Genomic DNA, 20,801 nt, shown 5'->3' on the forward strand with positions numbered 1-20,801 from the left:
AGATAGACTGTTTACAGACATACATTCATTCTGAATGAAAAGAATAACAAGGTCAGGCCACAAAGGATGTTCACAATTTTAATTTGTTACGTGCAGTTTTTACCTACTCTGAATTGATTTAAGAAACCACATTTGAGAGGTAAATAACACGCAGTTTTAATACACAACAAAAAAAGTAAGGAAAGAAATTATAGTAAAAATCTAAATCAAGTTGCATTTCAACTGAAGATGAAACAAATAAAAACAAATATGTATGCCTGTGTATGTAGCTTGTTTATATCATAGATACACTAGTTAAAACTAGTTCTAAGAGAATTTGTTTTTTATGTCATTGTTTGATATATTTATATTTTATGTCTTTAGGTCTTTTTGTTTTTTCTTTCATGTTATTTTTTGTAATGTATTTGTTGTTATAAAATGTAGTGGGTTTTTTTAGCCTGCCTAAGTATTTTTTTTTTCAGTAAAAAACTGACAGCCAGAATTTTACCGTAATAAATACGGTATAACTTTTTCTAATATTACAATAAAAGGATATTACCACTGTTGATTTTATGGTTAAGGCTGATTTTTTATTCTATATTTTACAGTATAAATTAAAAAATCATACAATTGACTTTCTTATAGAAATACTATATGAATGCCATATAAACTAATGGTTTTGCCATTAACTATGACAGTGTCATTTAAAGTATTTCTTTATTCTGTATAAATTCCCTTAAAATGGCATATAAATAAAGGTTTTCCCATCAATTATGAATGTGTTTTAAGATGACAAAAAGGAAAGGCTGTTTGAAAAAAAGAAAGAAAGTGGAAACCTCTGAAGATCTTGGATGAAAATCAGGCGGTTTGCATATAAGTAAAAAGCAATCAATCAAGCAATCCTCTCAGACAGGCCACACTAGATTGCAATCATCTTAATAAAATGAAGACTTTAGAGACAAATGACAAACTAAAACAGACGATAACATATGTTAATAACATTTTTTAAATGATATTGCAAGTCAAGTTCTCAAACTGTGCATTTGTAAAGAGTCCCCGCACACACCTGGGTGTCACATTTAGATTTCTCTGTTGGTTGCAGTTACTTTAATAACTTACTTGGACGAGCAAGGTCACAATGGTCTTTTTTTCATATTACATATCCACAATTAGAGTTAACTTCAATGTATAAGAGAAGGTATAATAAGGTCTTGTAAGTAAAGGACTCCATATGCACCAGTAGTGAATCCTTGTGATATATTTTCTGACTTAAAACTATACATTCATATTAAACCCGGATGCAATATCCTGAATTAAAATATTAACATCTTATTGAGTGAGACAGTTTAGTGTCACTTACAGAATAAATCTAAGTCATAACGCTGACCTGCTGACAGCTGGCCCCGCCCACAACCCCACCAGCTCTGCTCCTATTGGTCCAGCGGAAGGTCAGCTGCTGCACCAAGGATGCACGTGCGTCTCCGCGCATTTCAAGATCAAGATGGCAGCCTCCGTGTGTCGGTGCTACGAGGTTAGACGATCATACATGTCCTTTACCGCAGCTCCTAAGAGTCCACGAGATATTTTGATGAAGGGAAGAGTCACACACGGGCTTTGTTAATTATCTCTTCGCCTCTAGTCATGTGGAGGAGGTTTCATAGGGTGTTTTTTGTTCAGCTTAGAGAGCGAGGTGTCGGTTAGGAAAGGCCTTGTTGCGTCAGATGGACGGCATGTTCTCGTTGACATAGCAACGGATAAAAAGAACGTTTAGTTTTAGGTTTGTAGGTTTAGAGATGTGTGTGTGAGCGGGCTTAAAACCAGTGACCTCTGGTTAGAAAGCGAGCCTGCAGACACCGTCACGTAACGTCATGTCACTGACTGCTTGTCATAAAACCAGCAGATATAATAACGTGTGATACATACACAGGTGTTATATAATACCGGTGTCACAGCACATACTGTGACTCAGTGCTAATGTTATTTTCATACCAAAAAAATGGTGTCCATAGTGTTTAGATAAGGTGTCTGATTTTCAACATTGAAGTCACCTTTTGCCATATTAATGACCCTAAAGTTTAGCATTGTACATGGTAAATATTATAAATGTTTGTATTTGAAAAGGACTAAATATCATCTGGTTAGATATTAGTGCTTTATACTGTTTTAGCAGTCAGTGCTATATACTTCAGCAGTGACAATACAGGTCAGATTTCTACATGGGTCACAGTGTAGCAGCACCATAGCCACATAAATGTCATCACTTAATAATAAATCTACTACCCATAGAGGTAAGGACAGACAATAAAATAAAGGAACACATGAATATATATATAATAAGATGCAAATACAGATTTATAGTGCCTGAAATAACAAAGCATCCTATCATTTAAATTGTTGTTTTTTTTTAATCAATATTGAATAAGATGATTGGAGCTTCAGTGCTGCTCAGGTGCCTGTGTTTTACTAAGTTTGACTAAAGTGAATGTTACAGATCCGGTAGCTCTGTTATGTCATGGGTGGCCGTTTTTCTTGCATGTATTAGTTTCTCTTGTCCCCTTAGAGGGAAGGATTGCTGGATGAAAATGTCCGTATCCACAGGGCGTGAATCAGGAATAGCGGGGTCACTGAATGGTTTGATGGTCAACCCAGCTGAATACTTACCAACGTGTTAGACAGCGCTCTCAAACGTAACTATCACGACTCATAGTCAGGGATCGTCTTTTGAAAGAATGGTGTTAATCCCTCTAATGTTACTAACTTTACCTAGATGCAAACTATGCCCTGCAAACACCCAAAACATTTGGTAAATGGAGTTTTTACAAGTAGCATCACGTCAACATGACTCCTGTTTTGCCTGCATTTTCCTATTTTAAATCCTTTCTCGTTATTTTGTTGGCACGACTCATTAATATCCCATTAACCACCTGTCACTCCTCTATCCACTGCAGTGTTGGCACAATTGATGTTTGTTACTGACCATTTCTCCCTCTATCTCTCTCTCTCCCGCTCTCTCTATTCTAGCTGGTTGGCAGACGTGCCTTGGCCCTCTGCTCTCGGCCTTTGGTCTCTTCGGTGTGGAGAGGAGATGCCTACAGGATACATGGGAGCCCAGCTGCAGCTGTGCAGGTACACACTGACAAGCTCACCATTCACCTTTAAATAATACACATACTCATTGTCAGTTACATCAAAGAAAAGTCAGTTGTTTGTGTAACTTTAATGCGTTAATTTAAGTTAGGAAGGTTAAAGATGGTTTTACTTATCTGATTGCATTGCCCCATTTTTAGAAATTTCCTTCGTTCTTACTAAATAGTACGTGGACTCTGGTTTATTGTATCTCTGAATGTCACAGATAAAGACTTCCCAGTGGAAATATGTGAATCTGTTCACTCTATCTATGCGTCTGTCCTGTCTAACTGAAGTCCTACTTTCTGTTTGCCTCATTAGGTGCGATATGCCTCGGGACGTAAAGGTTTCCTGGGAGAATTTGTGGATAACCTGCGTCAGGAATTCAGTAAGAATCAGGAGATGAAAGACAACATAAAGAAGTTCAGAGAAGAAGCCAAGAGGCTTGAGGAGTCTGACGCTCTCCAACAAGCCCGCAGGAAATATGTAAGAACATTATTTGGTTTGTAGCCTCTGTGATTTTATGCTAGAAAGTGTCTCTTTGTGTATTTGAGTGAAAAATTATCTGGATCAACCTGCATTTGCTTTACACCATTATTATTTCTTTCATTAGAAATCTATAGAAGCTGAGACAGTGAAGACTTCGGAGGTATTTAAGAAGACCTTTGGCTCTCTGTCAGACACCGTCAAGGAGGTACAGTATCAGCACTTCTTGTTTGCCAATAAAACGGTCTACTTCTACACTGTGTGCACAGATTGGCCTCATGAAAACTGTCTGAACATACTGACTCAATTATCAGTACATATAGACATGTCATACTTCTATTCATTCATGGTCAGTTCAGTCAGTGGAGAGAAAGGAGTCCAAGATGTCTTATGCCGAAAAGGTTTATTGAAGCTTGCCCAAAGAGAAACAAGGATTCATGTTCCCTCAATTACTAATGCATCTACAGTGTAAGGTATTTACTAGTTGCTCTACAAACATGTAAATATGTTCACCTTTAGCGGTCCAGCATTGTTATCTGACACTGTAGAGGCTTCTAGGTTATGTACCTATCTGTTGTGTCTTGGGAGTGAGACAGTCCTACCCTCTGACCTCAGTTACCATAGTAATGATCATAATGGTGCCTACTTTCCTAAACGCAAACATACAGCTGCTCTGTGTCTCAAGAAGAAGAAGTCAGTGTCCCCATAATATTTAACTCTATCCCTACAATGACCTCAAGACATATGCCTGACCCTGTGTATCCCCATATGTGGCATGCTAGAATAGAACATTTTCTCATAATACTGAAGTCATCATATTAACTAATAAGCCGCTTATATTCCCTCGATATCTCTTTACTATACGGTCGAATGTTTGATATTACAGCATAGAATGTCAAAAAACACATGACCTCAAATGTGAAAATAAAATTAAGTCTGGAGATCCTGTAAAAGTACATTTAACTGCATTAACTGACTATATGCTGCTGTCTTTACGTGTCTGTGTATGCGTTGGTGTTCCATAGGGTCTTGAGGAGGTGAGTCGTACTGAGATTGGGAAGAAGATCAGGGAAGGTGTGGAGGAGGCAGCAAAGACAGCCATGCACTCTGCTGAGTCTGTGTCCAAAGGAGGAGAAAAACTGGGCAAAACTGGCGCATTCAGAGCCATCTCACAGGTAGAGGAAACATAATATCTAAATAAGTTTCCAAGGTTTTCATCCTCAAAATGACAGCATCTCTGGAGGAACATCCCATAATATCGTCTTCATCTTTACATTGTTGTTAGCACCAGCTACCGACCTCCTGTACTGAGTGTTTTGGCACAAATACATGTTCTGTTACACCCCAGTTATAATAAAATTGTGTCATCTATGTAGAGTGTGGAGACCATGAAGAAGGAGATAGATGTGGGTGATGCCGGCCCTTATAGAGCGCCATCACAGCTGAGGAAGAGAAGTGATTTCTCCTCCAAAGGAGCCGACAGCGACTCCAGAGTGTTCGAAGCCAACGAGTGAGTAACTCCGCAAACTGCAACCTGTTTCTCCCTGTTTTGTAAAGACATATCTTCTTTTGAAAAGTGCGTGTTCCTGCACATCTCTGATGAGAAGTGGTTTTCTTGTGTTTTGTGATGCAGAGAGGATATGGGTGTCGTTCTCCACAAGGATTCAAAGTGGTTCCAGCAGTGGAAGGACTTCAAGGACAATAACGTAGTTTTTAACAGTAAGACAATCCTTTGGATTCATTAGCTTAGACACTGTGGAATTAGTGTTAAATAATACATCACGTACAGTATGAACCTGTGTCATTCCTTTTAAAGGCAGCAGGTGGCAGCAGATTCTTTACAGTGGCTTGCATGATAAACTAATACAGTTCAGTTATTCTTGAGAGAGGCCCACGTGCCCTCACTGCTGCAGGTTTTTATCGACTGTTGTACTTTTTGTCAAAAAAAGTTTGTCTTCTATTGTTTCCAACAGGGTTCTTTGAGATGAAGATGAAGTACGATGAAAGTGACAATGCCCTCATTAGAGCGTCCAGAGCTATGACTGACAAAGTCACTGACTTCCTAGGTAAAGCTCCACCATAGCTGGTACTGTCGCCTCATTGGGTGGCAGACAATAAAAGACACACTTCATGTTGTGAGTTTATTTCATAGATAAATGTGTTTCTGCTGTTGATTTTTCTGCCCTCTGTTTTTTTTCCAGGTGGTCTTTTCTCTAAGACAGAAATGTCTGAGGTGCTGACGGAGATCGTGAAGGCAGACCCCACCTTTGACAAAGACTCTTTTCTCAAACAGTGTGAGAAAGACATCATTCCTAACATACTGGAGGTAAAACAGACTTGTCTTCCACTCTTTCTCTCTCTCTGGCTGCTTCATTTACATTCTTCTCTTTGCTCAATACCTGAGGATATTTCACTAAGGAGGCTGGGTGAATACTAATTAATGAAGGTCTCGCTTCATTAAATGTGAATCTTTACTCCAGCTTAGATCAGGTTCAATAAACAGATTTGTGACATCTCCTGTTAGAATTAAAAGTAAGGCTGAAGTTGTCAGTTTTCAAAGCAAGCCGAGAGCAAAAGGCAGTATTCAAATTATTGAAATTATTCAAATTATTGAAGGCAGGAAGGTCCTACACGGATACAACAAATATCGATATACGGAAAAAGAATGGCACACATAGTGGTTTCAAGAAATGAGGATGTTAACAAGACATTAACATATAGTTTTTTTAAACCTATGCCTAAGGTAACATTGTATTTGTATTTGCTGCATATTCCTTCCCTCTGTTATAAGTAATCTTCACTAACTGTGTCACTGTTCTTTCTGCAGGCTATGATCCGTGGAGAGCTGGAAGTGTTAAAAGACTGGTGCTATGAAGCTGTAAGTTTAGTGTTGCTGCCTACATAGTTAATCAGCTCAAAATAAATGCACCAAGGTGAACATATTCATAGTCACCCTTTCAGAAATCAAAACCTTCACAAAGAATGACTTTGTCTGTCCACTGCACTTCTCATAATTTTCATGTCAAATGTGTTTTCTTGTATCTGTCCTCAGACGTACAGTCAGCTGGCTCACCCAATCCAGCAGGCCAGAGCATTGGGGCTGCTCTTCCAGTCCAAAATCCTTGACATTGATAACATAGATGTAAGTGTTTCACCTGTGTACACGAGCCAACACACACAACGTGTTATATTCTACTGTGTTTGCAAATTTCCAAAGTAATATTTGCTATGGTTTCTCCAGTTTTCTGCCTTTACCTCTTGACAAACATTCACATAATGTACATGCACAAAAGCACGCATAATATATCATTTAAATGACAATAACCATATCAACAAAGTGTGCTATTCTCATTTCATTTGTTTGTTCATTGTAGCTGGCGATGGGTAAGATGATGGACCAGGGCCCAGTGCTGATCATCACCTTCCAGGCTCAGGTCGTCATGGTGATCCGCAGCCCCAAAGGAGACATTGTGGAAGGGGATCCGGTTAGTAAACTCATAATTACTGCACCAGCATAGTGAATCTGATATAATCATTTCATAATCATTTCAAGGAAGTAAACAACTGACATGGATAAAATTGGATCAGCACTTTCACAGGTTTGATGTAGCAGTGGGTCTCTGGCTTGTTTTACAAAATGCACTAGGATTTAACCTGCTGACACTGATAAATGTATTATCATTGTTAACATGTAGTTGCCTCATGCATCCCAGGCCAAATCATAATTGAGTCATGGCTGTTCACCGCTCTAGTTCGGAAGTTTGAAGAAGTGTAGAAGGGCCCTCCACCCTCTCCATACTGTCTCTCCGGGACTGACCCTTTGCTCCTCTCCTTTCCTCAACAGGGGAAAGTGATGAGGATGATGTATGTTTGGGCATTGTGTCGTGACCAAGAGGAGCTGAACCCCAACGCAGCCTGGAGACTCCTGGACATCTCCGCCTCCAGCACTGAGCAGGTCCTCTAGGAGGAGGAGGAAGATGAGGAGGGGGGGACGCAGGTGAAAAGGTTGATATGGGACACAAACTATGAAGAAGAGCAGAAGATACAAGGATGTGCCTGGAAGACCTGCACCTACAGACTCACACATACATTAACATCTGAGTGCGCCCATGCTGCTGTGTTATGCCAGAGACTATTTTTGCACACTCACATTTCCGATCGCTACCCAGAGGATTCATGTGCACATGTATATATTCATCTACTCTAAGGTGCAGATATATTCATGAAGATAGAGATAAACTTCTATGATATATACATCTGCCAATTTGTGTGTTCGGTCACTGGTAAGTTCAGTGTTTTGGTTTCCAGGTGGAGTGTGAATATAGAACATTTACATTAATTTATGAATGGACTCTTTCACCGACCGGCTTGAAGAAGAGCCTGTGCCATTCGCCTCATTGTATTCATGCAGTGGTACAGTCTATCAATACCAACCTGATGGCTTCATCCGAGAAGATTGGTGGACGTTACACACGTGACTTTAACTGTTGACCTCGAGCTGTCACCACTGTTCGTCAAATACTGTAAACAGGAAATAAAAATTGCACCTCGTTGCAGCAACCAACATAGCTGAGTAGGACAGCATGAGAGGCGTTGTCAATCAAAGCAGGTCCTATACTTAAAGTTAAGGAAGCCCTCAGCCAATTGTATACATGTAGATGAGTTTACTTGTCATTTTGAGTCTACTCGGCTTGAGAAAACAGCTGCATAATGTCGTCTGTGGCTCTGGAGGGAGCTTTCTTCAATTTTATTAAATAACCCTGATAATGTCATCAGGATTACCTCGGACTGGGAGACTTGAAACAAAATTCAGCTGTGGTGGTTCCTGCTGGTTCTCATATGAGGAAACGTAAACTTAAATACTTCTACAACAAGTAACATGAAGTGTGTACCATATGTTCTACGTGATCAGGGTCCACGCTGTCATATGTGCCGTAGGCCAGAGCGCCCAATGCACTACAACCTTAGAACACATCCCTCTGTTTGTATTTGCAGTAAGTGCATGTTTTCTCATGTTGCATTGTGTACTGTACACCCTTAATAAGAAGAGAAGTATGGTATCTACAGCTATTTGTAAATATATTCAATGTCGAGTACTGCTTCTTTGTAAGCTTGGGTGGGACCACATTTAAATATGTCATCATGGCAGCTTTATTGTTTGGGGATAATTTGCCATCTCATGTTGCACGTTGTTCAGCTGTAGGCCTACTACCGCGTCCTGTTTACTTTTATGAATGTGGCTTTTCAAGGGTTTAGTGCTGCAGATGAAAACCTGGAACGAATCATGACTGGTCTGTTGTGTTAACTATATTTAACATTTATTCTGTGTGTGTGTGTGTGTGGGTTTCTACTCACGTCACCTAACATTGAACACGTTATGATTGTACCGTAAGAAACGTCCAAACTTATGAAGAGAAGCTCCTGATGGATTTCTTCAATGCCCAGATTATACAGTGAGAATCTTAACATGTTTTGTACGTATCAAAGTTGTTATTCATGGCCAGTGCATGTGATCTGAGGTGGTTTGTTAATAACTAGAGTTCATGACTATCCCTGATGGTCACACCATGCTCAAATAACATCTTTTTGTCACGAGTCCCCAGGTGGGTGTTGATAATACAATATCCATCACATGGTTAGAAACAGTTTTCAGTTTTTCAGAATCCTCTTTGCTTCGTTTTTGTCACTCCCGAGGGTGAAAAATAAAACTCACTAATTAAAGCAACCCTCAGCATAAATGTGAAATACAATTAGGAAACTCAAACAGTCGACGGGCGGACTCATTGATTAACAAATGCTTTTAGCTTTTCCCTGCTTCCAGCTTGTCCACAGCAAAATATCTGAATGGTATTGGTCAGATTGTCATGAAATATGCTATAGATATTTTTGGGCCCCAGACAATAAATGAAAAATGAAGTCTTACCTTTCATCTCTGTTGGGGTTTGATCGCCGGGCAATATCAACATTTTACTAAAAGATTGCACTAAATGTATCAACAAACCCTTTCCATGTTGGCTGAGCTTTCCTCTAGTGCCACTATGAGCCAAATGTCCTCATAGCACATTAAAAATTGTTCCTCATCATAAATATTAAGATAAATCATTTTGATTTAAAGACTATATCACTTTTTCTCTAGCAAAGCTACTTGTCTGGCTCAACGGATTACTTAACATTTTTAGCCTTGGTGTGTTATTGTGTATATTAAACAAAGTCACAAATATGATCCAACTGTCAAACTGCGTAAGGATTTGTTTTACCAGATCAAATCTGTTAATGTATGAACATTTTTTATATTTGATCAAAATAAATATTCTTCAATAACCCAACTGTCTAAAAAAATATAGTGTCAACAATGTCTTGGTAATAATATGGTTTAAAAATGACTGTTGGCAAATTATTACCACGTTTTACTATCATTATGATACATTTTACATTTTATATAGTGTGTATGATTTATGCCTTGCACCCATCCTTTATGTTCATTATTTCATCTTTGAGTTGACCAAAGAAATATTTATTCATGAGTTCTATTTTTATCCAGTAACATGTCTGTCTGCAGAATAAAGCGTGCTGTATTATGATTTGCTTCGTCCAAGCTTTCTTAGGGTCAGCAGCTTTGTATGTACTGTGTGTGTTTGCACTCGCAAGAGAAAATTAAACTCTGCACGTTGTTTTGTGTGTGTGTGTGTCCTTTGTTTTCTCATTTCAAAACTGACATGCTTTGATAGATGTCCATAGATCTGCCCATTGACACTGGTTGATAAACCTATGGATTTGCTAGTATAGGGATGATAGATCAGGCTTTAAATAACGCATGCCTGTAGATTCACACACGGGGCCGATATATAGAGGACCTCATTCCACAACTGTCGGTTGTGATGAATGACTGGGGGCGTCCTTATACTAACTAACCTCCTACTACAACCTCCTAAGTCTACTCGCTTCTCTTGACTGCGACTGAAACGTACTGAGAGTTGATGTGTAAACAAACACAAGCCCTTGAAGCTAAATTGTGAACATATAAATGTGAATCCTTGCCACATTTTCACATGCATTTTAGTTTCGTTCAATGTGCAGCACAAGTAAAAGCATTTAAATCCCAGGATATAATAAAAGAATCCTGGAATAAGTCGACATTTTGTTCCCTGAAAAATGAGCACTCTTATCGAATCTGAATTCATTTGGGTTGGATGCACCAACACAACAATCTGGAAGGAGGCCCCGGAGGCAGTACAGTGCTTTCCTTTATCTACTTACTTAGTTATCACAGTATGTTCTTTGTGACACACCAAGCTGTGCTGGAGCCTACATAATAACAAGGCTTTCAGGGTAGCGTGTGCAACAACAGCAGACCATTATGTAAGCAGATTTTTACATAAATGTCATAAAACTCATATTGCTTATTTTGATACATTTACCTTTGTGGTTGATTCGGTGTGATACCGTTTTGTTTGATGGGAAGCAACATACTTTTATTAAACAGTTTGTCATTTACCCAGAAAATCAAACAACACTGAGTCACCTGATTTGCCACCGACAGTGGCTCGAAGTACTGGAACACCTATATTTGTTGTTGATTTTAGGTATTCATAAAAAGTTATTATTCATCATGGTGAGAATGCCAGGCAAATAGCAGAGACTCCAGGAAGTCACTGCACCTGGCCGTTAAATAGTCCAACACATTCAAACCACAACTTCTTGTTTTTACACGTGGGTCTTTGTCTTTTAACCAAATGAGATATAAGCTCACAGTGCTGTTCAACATTTTTATTTACCTTTGGATAGAGCCTAGTTTTCTCTTCCTAATTCCAGTTTCTATGCTGAACTAACCAGCTGCTTGTTCCAGCTACATGTTTCACCTTACTTGCTACCAACGCAGTGATTTCTTTCACTCTATCTTGTTTCATACTGACAATGTGAGGAAGCACTTGGTGATAATTTAGAATGTTCATAAACTGTAAGTGGAACCAGTGGACCACCAGTGAAAACAGTGGAATATTTCTGGGACATCCCATCCTGAGCAGAGCCTGCCAAGCATCACTTATTCCCAAGTTGTGGACCCACAGAACTGCACTGACCATGTTTACGTTTGGACTACAAAGGCGAGGTCCAAGGAAAGCTGCTGTTCCTCCAACAAGTTGCACTTGAGAACCTCCGGCGACAAAGTTCTAAATGTGGATGGTCCAATGTTTATGAGTTACTCTCTGGTGTATGTGACGAGAGAGGGAGAGCGGAAAACACAACAGAAAGAACAAAAACACAAAAAGTACAAGAGGGAGCAGTATCAAGGCGACCATGTGTAGTGCTATCTTGGTAGATTTCTTGTTAACAAATGTGAAGTTTAGGGTTTGGTCCCTTTAAGTTAAGAGTCTGCTAATCCCCATGAAGGAAGTTAGATATGTTTTAAAGGAAGAGCTGGCTAAAAGGACAGACTCAGGGGAAAAAAGGCTGAAGTGCCCCATAAGAAAGTCTTCATGTGGCTCAGGTTTTAGTTTCACTGCCCAGACTCATCTGCTGTCACTGTGTCCAGATATCCTGTAGTGACACAATACATCACAGTACATCTGATGACCTCCCGGTGTACCATCTGTAACAATAGGGATTACGGAAATGCTGAATTTCATAACCTTGCAGGTTGGAGACTCTTATCAATTATGACCCCAGTGGGCGGCCTGCTGGAACACTGCTCGGTGTGATCTGATTATGAGCCCCGTCAGGACAGTGTTACAATCCACTGATTATTAATTAAACCTACAGGGAGATCCCATGCAGCCTCAGGCAGGGGAGATGTGGATGTGCGGATGGCAATCTGTCCCAGTGTCTGTACAGTTTTAATTGTGTCAATTAATTACTTCTCACAGTGAGCGTCTGGAGCTTAGCCACAGGCTTACTGCACTTGTTTTGTTCTACATCTTGATCATTCATTTTATTGCAGTTCGGCAAAATTTGCAATGCAGTCAGACATAAGATTAAGTCACAAGTCTTTCTCTAAACATATGCACTCTATAGGATTGGGCAAACTTAATTAAGTCATTAACTCTGAGAAACTGGACCAACTTTAAAAAAATAAAATAAAACAAAATCAATATTATTTGTTTGGTAAGTGCAGATTAGAAAAAGGGCGAAAAGGAGGCTACTTCTGGAGCCTCCTGTTTAGGGAAATCAAAATAAACTGAAATTAAAAGTGTTACCTGCATTAATATCTGATAGTGAGCACTGATTTGTGGATGGGCTGCGTTTCTGCTCTGTTAATTTGGTTGTTATTCCTTAATTACTGTGTGTTTGATAAACCGTCCACAAACTGCATGCAGAACAGCAAACCTGGGATCATGAGTCAGTCCTCTCCACTCAAAGACACCAAAAAGGCTGTGAACTCTTTTCAATTAAAAATCACAATCTCAGAAGGTTGTCTTTATTTACAACCCTATTGTTACTCCTATTTACATAATTCTTTCAATGAAATTTAGGAGTAGTTCATTAAATTATAGACCAAAATATTCATATATAGATAAGCCGTAATTAAGCATATAGACCAAAATATTCATATATAGATAAGCCGTAATTAAGCAATGGTTTGATTGATAATATTGAAAATATTTCTATATCTTATCAAAACAATTCAACACCATATTCACACACACACACACACACACACACACACACACACACACACACAAACACAATTTAGGAAAATAATAAATAATAAATAAAGAAAAACAGACCATTCATTTATGTATGGACACACATTCCTCTATAATGTAGAGGAGGCCTTAACACACACATTTATCTTTCAATATCTTAGTATATTGCAGTGCCCCACTGCAAAAACAGTGGATAATCCCCACACCACAACTTTTATCAATCAGTAACAATGATTATGACTCCACAGAGGAAGTGGGGGAGAGGAGGATGATAGCAAAGCTGACATCCATCATGAACAACTCCTCTCACCTCCTGCGAGAGACTGTGGGGGCTTCTTATCTTGTCTTGTCTTACCTTATCTATCATAACTATTTATTTATTTTAAAAAAACACTTTTTTGTTTATTTCCCTCCATAAGTCATTTAACTTTAAGAACTCACTTTATATTTTTGGAGTAAACGACAATAAAAAACTCATGTATGTGCCATATTGGCTGCATTGGCTACAAGAGGGCCCCTCCGTGCCCATGCCCCCACGCAGTCCTCTTACATAATGCAAAAGCTACACATGGCTTTCGGCGCTTTACTCATCCAAACGAAAAAGATTATGTGTGCAGCCCATACAGGGAGAGTCATAAGTGGACAGAGAGGGGAGGGGGGGGAGGTGGGGAGGGGGGGCGGATCCCTCAAACTGAGTGGACTTAAAGCTCCTGACAAAGGAGGTGCTGCAGGACGCGACAGAGTTCAGACCTGAGGCGAGCCCGGAGCTGTCTGCGGTGCTGAACATCTGCTGCAGCTGCTGCAGGATCATCATCATCATCATCATCATCATCACACCGAGTCTTCACGTGTGCTACAAAGTAAGTTTCCCTAATCTGATCATCCGGAGCTGTGAATGTCATGTCGTGCATGAACTCGGGTTACTTTATGAATCGCTCCTTTATAAGTTTCTGTGTGTGCTGTGTGCAGGCTGCAACTTGGTGCGTACAAATGGTGCTATTGTTTTTTAAAAGAAAGTTAAAAAGTTTCATGTGATTGTGCTTTCTTTCACATATTGATAAAGACACCAGCATTTTAAACTGTACTCATGGTGTCAGGGCACAATATAAAGACAGATTCACGTTATAATGTTCACATTGTGTCCTGTATTTATAGTACAGTTGTAGTTAAATAGAAGATAAATGAATGAAATCACCTGCTCTGCTTTCTTTGAGACAAAAGTTTATCATGCGTGTCTTTAAATCTTCCACTCATTTCTGTGATCAAGAAGTTTTATTGCTTTTTACCCGAAGAATAAACATCAATCTACAGAAAGATGGTGATATAATCAGAGATCACCACCAGCAGGGATACAAAAAAAATTGAGATAATAGTGTGATGGAAAAAAAAATTAAAATTTTAGATGCCATAAAATCAGAAAAGTTAGACGACAGAGGCTTGGTTTAGCCTGACAGTTCTACTATTCAGGGTTTATTTTAGACAACATAATTTCACCCTTTTTATTTGGAGAAGTCCTTGACATTTTCAAAGCTGCTGTCATAATCCACAGGTAGAAATGCGAGGTATTACAGGTATTACAGCCACGAGGAACGCCATATGTCACAGCATGTGCTCTGTCGTCAGAATTCATCCGCATGGCTGCTTGAGGCTTTCATAACTCTACTTTTTATCCTTTTGAATGAAAAGCTGTGATTCCGCTACATTTGTGCACATTTTACATCCAATCTGGGCTGTACGACAGTTAAAAGTCTGTTTATTGTGCATTGTGTAAATCAGATGTAGTCAGGCAGCTCGCTGTGATTTATCTGCTGCTTAGGAACCAAAGCAGGTCTCTCAAAGAGGATCTATGAGCCATAAAATTGATGTTGGCCATTCTTTTATATTCTTTCAAGCTATATTTGTTTTTCTTTTCAATGCGACCGCGCTTCCATCCTCATCCTCGACTCTGTTGAATTTGTATGTATCAGTTCGACCTTGGGTAATTTGGTAATTTGGAGTTTCAGAGTAACCTAAAAACGTACAGTCAGTTTGAAACCCTCCATCTTAAATGGGCCCACATGTCTGCTGAGTTTGCTTGTGAATCCTAACAACTAGACAACTTTGTTGTATATTCTGCCAATGTAGCATAAATTACACTGTCAAGTAGAGTTGCAGTGTCCAGCAAATATTTTGCTTGTGTTGTGTAAGTCTATATTTTGACTGGGCAGATACTCAAATGATTTTAATCTCAGTTAACTTTTAAATCCAGTCTTGTATCATTTTATTTAATGTTTTCTGGCAGCTGATAAAAATCAGTCACTTCCTAAAATCTATTAAAAAAAAGTTGTCTGTGCAGGAAAAGCTGCGTTATGCATTTTCTTATGGAAAATGTAATATAATTATTGGTGGAAGTAATTAAACACCAAACATCATATTGTTCAGCTGCTATTCTCCAGCTTTCATTGGCATTGGCCTTGTCCTAAGAGGTTTGCACTTACTGACAGTGACTAATGTGTTGTTGTCTGTTGTGTAAACTTCATGTGTACTTCATGGCTCTCTATTGACTTCTTCATTTAGCGTCTGTCTATACATGCAGCTGCCCGAGTTGTCCAGCCTGATGTAACCACAGGCCATTTGATAATTGATTCTGAGGCAGGCAGTTTCTTTCATTATGTCTTCAAGTCTCCTATTAAAGGTTCACTTGGCCCCTCAGTCCCATCATCCGGAGAGCAGGGGAGCTATCAACGTGTCTTTGCAAGGATCAGCGGGGTGGTAAGGAGGGATATGAAGCCTCCTGGAATAGAATCTGCTGACTTGGGAGTGCACCTACAGCAGGAAATGTCTCTCCACTCCACAGCCCATTAAAGAGGCTACGGAGAGTGTTTCTGTGCAAGAGTGCAGCAACTCTCCAAGGGTTTCTCCACATTTTTCTCTTCCCTCATCAGTGTCTGATTTATTTATCTTGTACTATGCTGTACCTGAGTTCAGGAAGGGGTAGTGTTCTGCCTTGTCTCAGTTATTTTTCACATGAGAAAGATTAGAAGATTGGACAGGGTATGTAATAACTGTTATACAGTGAGACTGCTAGGTTTGGGAACAATGACAACAGCTCTCTTGGGGCCCTGAAACAAAAGTAAAAGCTGTGTTTTGTGAATGAATTGGACTTTTTACTCCAATCAGCACCTCTCCATGCTGGATACTACATCTTCCATCTTTGTTTTTTTTCTTCTTTTAGGAATCTTGATGAGTGAATCCCGAAATGAAGATCTTCCCAAGGATGAAGATACAAACAACTAACTGCAACACGGCCAAACCATTCAAGTGATTCAATACAAAAACGTTCTCTGAAATACTACGAGGCGGATCATTAACAGTCTGCAAGCACTTTGATTGATCTATGGAACATCTTCGGCCACTCGACTGAGATTTATACATCACTTTGTAATCACAATAAATGCTCCTCCAGGGCTGCGACTGGATGACACTTAAAATATTGACAAATGAACTGAGGGCCATGCAAGATGATTTAAATCTGAAGTAGTGACCTCAGCATTTGCATTGTTAGCTTCTCTCGAGAACACACTAGTCTATGTGGGAGAAAGTGAGACACATGAACAGCAGCAGCCAGTTAAATCTAATTAAACCACACTGAACATGCCTCGGCTTGCCGCTCTGCTCACCAGAGGGCTTATTAATTTGCACTGCTGATTTCTGCATGAAAAATTTCTTTGGCCTGTGGATTGTGGGAAACACTGTGGTTGAGTTCAATCGGTTGACATCTACCAGATTTCACTATGTGATCTCCCTCTGGCTTTAGAAATCACCCTCAATAACAAAGATGACCCTGCAGATCCATGCCTTCCCTCATAGCATCTGACTGCATATTAAAACTCACGTGGTAAACGTCTTCTAACTTCAAACCATTCCCTCATTTCAAAGATGAGTGACACAAACTATTGGGTCGTGGACTATGATCTCTCCTCTTCTGCACCGCCCGGGTTTCCCAGAGGCCCGACGGGGCTGGAGCCCACAGCAGGACACCCCGAGCAGGGAACAGCCCTGTGTTTCGTCGGCCTCCTTGTTCTGCTGCTGCTCTTTCTTGTTGTTCGCTGCGTGCGTATCTTGTTAGATCCTTACAGCAGCATGCCGGCATCATCATGGACAGACCATAAGGAGGGACTGGACAGAGGACAGTTTGATTATGCCTTGGTGTAAAGATGAGGAGTAGACTTTTGACTGATGTTGTGTGATCTGCTAAAAGCTTCTAGTGTTACAAAGTTTCTGAAGTTTTTGAAGATGATTGAAGCAGCAGTATGTTACAGTGTGTTTGCTGTTTGGTTGGAATAATGCAAGCTGTCAAGATAACAGCATAAAAACCTCTAAACAGTATCTGTATATGCAGCAGTGCAGAGACAAAAGGAGTGGACACACCAGAAGTCCTGCATCCATTTTCATTTACAGTACTTCATGAATTATCAGAGACTTATGGTGTGGATGATGTTACACTGTAGCTTTTAGAGTGACAAACACTGCAGGAGGATAACGAACAGTATGGCAGCATTACATTTATCATGTCATTTTGTAATTCTATAATGTTTTTATAAATCCCAGAGCTGAATTATAAATAGAGAGCAGAGCTGCAGCAAGAGAGGTCCTGATTGAATAAAAAAGAAATTAAATGAGTTTAGGGCAGACATGGAAGTCATTTAGACAGAACTGATACGTGCTGTTAGTGCAAATTCAGAGATGAGACAGTCAACTTTAAATTACTGTTACATCTAAAAATGACATTCCCTCTGCTGCTTTTGTTACTGAGCTTTTTTGCAGTTCAAGCTGAACCAAAAATGTAGATGTCATAGTTTGTCTGAAACTGGAAACCTTTTTTGTAAAATTATTTGTAATGTGAGCAATGCTTGATATTGTGAGGCATTTGTAGCACCTCTAAGATAATCCTCAGGTAAAAAAAAAAATAAAATAAAAAACTGACCAAAGCCTCTATAATTTGAGGGAATCACTTAAATTGTCTGTGATTTGCATCAATTTATTTTCTTTTAAACTCACTGTGTCCTAAATTTCATTCTTATGCCACTCTGAAATCTAAAGTTTATAATACATAACAGTTAATACAGCGTATTTTATTTGGGGTTGTGCTGTTTCATGTCGCTCTCCCTTTAAGAGGCTTATGAGGCTCAGTGCAGGGGGTCACAGCGCTGACCTAATATGTGTCATATAAAGTTATGATTATGAAATGCATGTACACCAAGTTCCTCCGCCTAATCCTTTTTGCCTTTAGGCCCCGTCCAGTGCACCAGCCAAATTTGTTCAACAGTGCCTGTAGAAATATGAGAAAAGTTCAAATCAATTTCTTACTAATGATCAATGATAATCTTACCGCTCCTTTTGCTGCCACTTGTTTTGTATTATTGTTTCTGCCCTTATTATTATACCATAAAGTCCTTGGAAATGTGGCTATGAAAGGCTCTTTATAAATAAAGTTTAGTATTGATATTATATGGTGACCAAAAGTCTGTTTATTAATACCAAACTATTGTATATACTTCCTGGATGTAGATTCTTGCTTGTAAGAAGTAAATATTTTCCTAATGTTTTTTTGAAGTGGCATTCAGTTTTTAATGAAATAAAACCTTTTGTCTTGTCTTGATTTTAGAAAGTTTTATTACTTTACAGACCTGCAGCACACACACACGCACACACACACACACACACACACACACACAAACAAACAAACAAAAACTTGTACTTAAGCAAAGGTTTTCCTCACTGCTGCCCTAAAATCAATGTCAGCAAGATTTAGAGCAAATGCAATCAATCGAATAATCAATCGGAGCCTCGTAAAGAGACACAGTCAGTTAATTTACGAAGATGGGCCCTCACAGAGTCAGATCACCGACCATTTCCCAAGATGAAATATATCCCTCCGCTCACTGACTTAGATCCTCATCACAGCAATCTGCCTGTTTGGATATGAAAGACATAACACGCATGAAAGCAAACTTTTGAAAAAATCCATATCAGCTATCACAACAGCAAAAGTAACTCAACAATAGTTATATTTTAAATGACTTATGTAACAGTGATATGGGACTTGCATATTAAAGACAAGTAATGCAGTTTCAGTTGTAGTTTTACAGTTTTAAACTGCATTTCCTGGATGCAATTTATTTTAGGTTTGCTGTGGTATTTCCTCACATTTCCACTCTTTCCTGGTAGATTTCCTTTGCCAGTACTCTGGAACTAGGCCATCTGGTTAGCTGTGACCTCCTCTGGATACTTTAAGAACTACAAGTGCAGGTCCACTGACCACTGTGGGATCACTCGGTGCTCAGATGTGCTTCCACGCCATGAGGAAATACATAATAATGCATATTGGATATGTGCATACAAACCCATTACTCAAAAGTCATTATGCTGAATAAATGATCAACAATAATCTGTATGTAGAGTTCATTACAGTCCAGTACATCCATCTGAGAGTTGTTCTTGTACGATCTTACATTAGTAAACTGCAGAGTATTTTAATGTGAAAAAGAAAAACATCAATCAAGCTGCCGCAAGGACTGAGCCTTTGTACATGGGGCGGATGCTCTGCCAACTGAGCTAACCAACACCCCCCAAACATGTTTATTTCTGCTGTGAAGTTGGAAATTTTAACATGGGTGCTTATGGAGATGGACTTGTTCTGTAGTCAGCCTCAAGTGGCTGTTCAAGGAACTGTAGTTTTAACACTCACTTCACAGCCATGGAGGTTGCCACTGAAATATTTCGACAACCTTTGAAAGGATTGTTGAGACATTCATGGTCCACAGAGGAAGAATCCTAATATCTAGGCTGAGTTGTTTTCTGTAAAATGTCTCAACAACTAGTGAAGGAATGGTCACTAAATTTGGTTCAGACATTCTTGATCCCCTCCTGGTGAATTCTAATAACTTTGGTGACTTTATGCCCATCATCTGGTCAAAATATTACCTGGTCCAAAACTTTGGTTTGTTTTATAATATTTGCATCGGTAGTGACATTTCCATCAGCTTCAGCTATACGTGTGTTTCTTTCTAATTAGTCAATGCTAACATGCAAAACTAAGATGGCGATAACAGTAAACATTGCACCCGCTAAACATCAGCATCACTATTGGCACTGTGAGCATGTTAGCGTGCTAATGTTAGCATTTAGTGGAAATCACTGCAGGGCCTGAGAAGAGTGTTAACAAACTCAGTTACACCATTCAATCCGCCTGCGCTGCTGAAAGCTTTCAACACTGTATTAAATCAAATTTATTGCACGTAAATGGCTACATGTAGCATAGAGACCTTACTTGTAATCTTAATGTTGTTCTTCACTGTCAGTAACAAGGGTATCAGTAAGGAAATAGCCAGGGCAAGTTATCTATTTAAGTTATCTATGGTGATTGCACAAACAGTGCACAGCCCTATAACAGCCCTCTGCAGTTTATCAGGCTCCAACAGATGGTTGGAAAAAACAGTGTAACACCCCCATCTCATTAGTCCAGCAATTAACTGGACAGATTTTGCTTCAGTGGGTTCTGACAATTTACTTCCTTGATAAAAAACA

At 39.3% G+C, this 20,801-nt stretch overlaps 2 protein-coding genes across 2 annotated transcripts; both read left to right on the forward strand.

The window, feature by feature from the left end:
* Positions 1-1,391: 1,391 nt before the first annotated feature.
* Positions 1,392-10,262, forward strand: LOC104920979 (mitochondrial import inner membrane translocase subunit TIM44). The gene is made up of 13 exons (XM_010733393.3): positions 1,392-1,510; positions 3,001-3,105; positions 3,427-3,591; positions 3,719-3,799; positions 4,617-4,766; positions 4,968-5,101; positions 5,225-5,310; positions 5,565-5,657; positions 5,793-5,917; positions 6,419-6,469; positions 6,644-6,733; positions 6,966-7,076; positions 7,436-10,262. Exons 1-13 carry the CDS (start codon positions 1,481-1,483, stop codon positions 7,553-7,555), a joined length of 1,341 nt encoding a protein of 446 aa, XP_010731695.1. The 5' UTR covers positions 1,392-1,480; the 3' UTR covers positions 7,556-10,262.
* A 3,683-nt stretch (positions 10,263-13,945) lies between these two features.
* Positions 13,946-18,825, forward strand: ctxn1 (cortexin 1). The gene is made up of 2 exons (XM_019260031.2): positions 13,946-14,092; positions 16,447-18,825. Exon 2 carries the CDS (start codon positions 17,151-17,153, stop codon positions 17,424-17,426), a length of 276 nt encoding a protein of 91 aa, XP_019115576.1. The 5' UTR covers positions 13,946-14,092; positions 16,447-17,150; the 3' UTR covers positions 17,427-18,825.
* The last annotated feature ends 1,976 nt before the right edge of the window (positions 18,826-20,801 follow it).

Source organism: Larimichthys crocea, chromosome XII, assembly GCF_000972845.2.
Source record: "Larimichthys crocea isolate SSNF chromosome XII, L_crocea_2.0, whole genome shotgun sequence".
Taxonomy (NCBI): Eukaryota; Metazoa; Chordata; class Actinopteri; family Sciaenidae; genus Larimichthys; species Larimichthys crocea.

Bases quoted from the DNA above. Each gene is read 5' to 3' on its own strand.
- LOC104920979 (XM_010733393.3), top strand. From the start codon at position 1,481: ATGGCAGCCTCCGTGTGTCGGTGCTACGAG. The intron at 5,102-5,224 runs GTGAGTAACTCC...TTTGTGATGCAG, and splicing joins AGAGTGTTCGAAGCCAACGA to AGAGGATATGGGTGTCGTTC. The intron at 6,470-6,643 runs GTAAGTTTAGTG...ATCTGTCCTCAG, and splicing joins AAGACTGGTGCTATGAAGCT to ACGTACAGTCAGCTGGCTCA.
- ctxn1 (XM_019260031.2), top strand. From the start codon at position 17,151: ATGAGTGACACAAACTATTGGGTCGTGGACTATGATCTCTCCTCTTCT.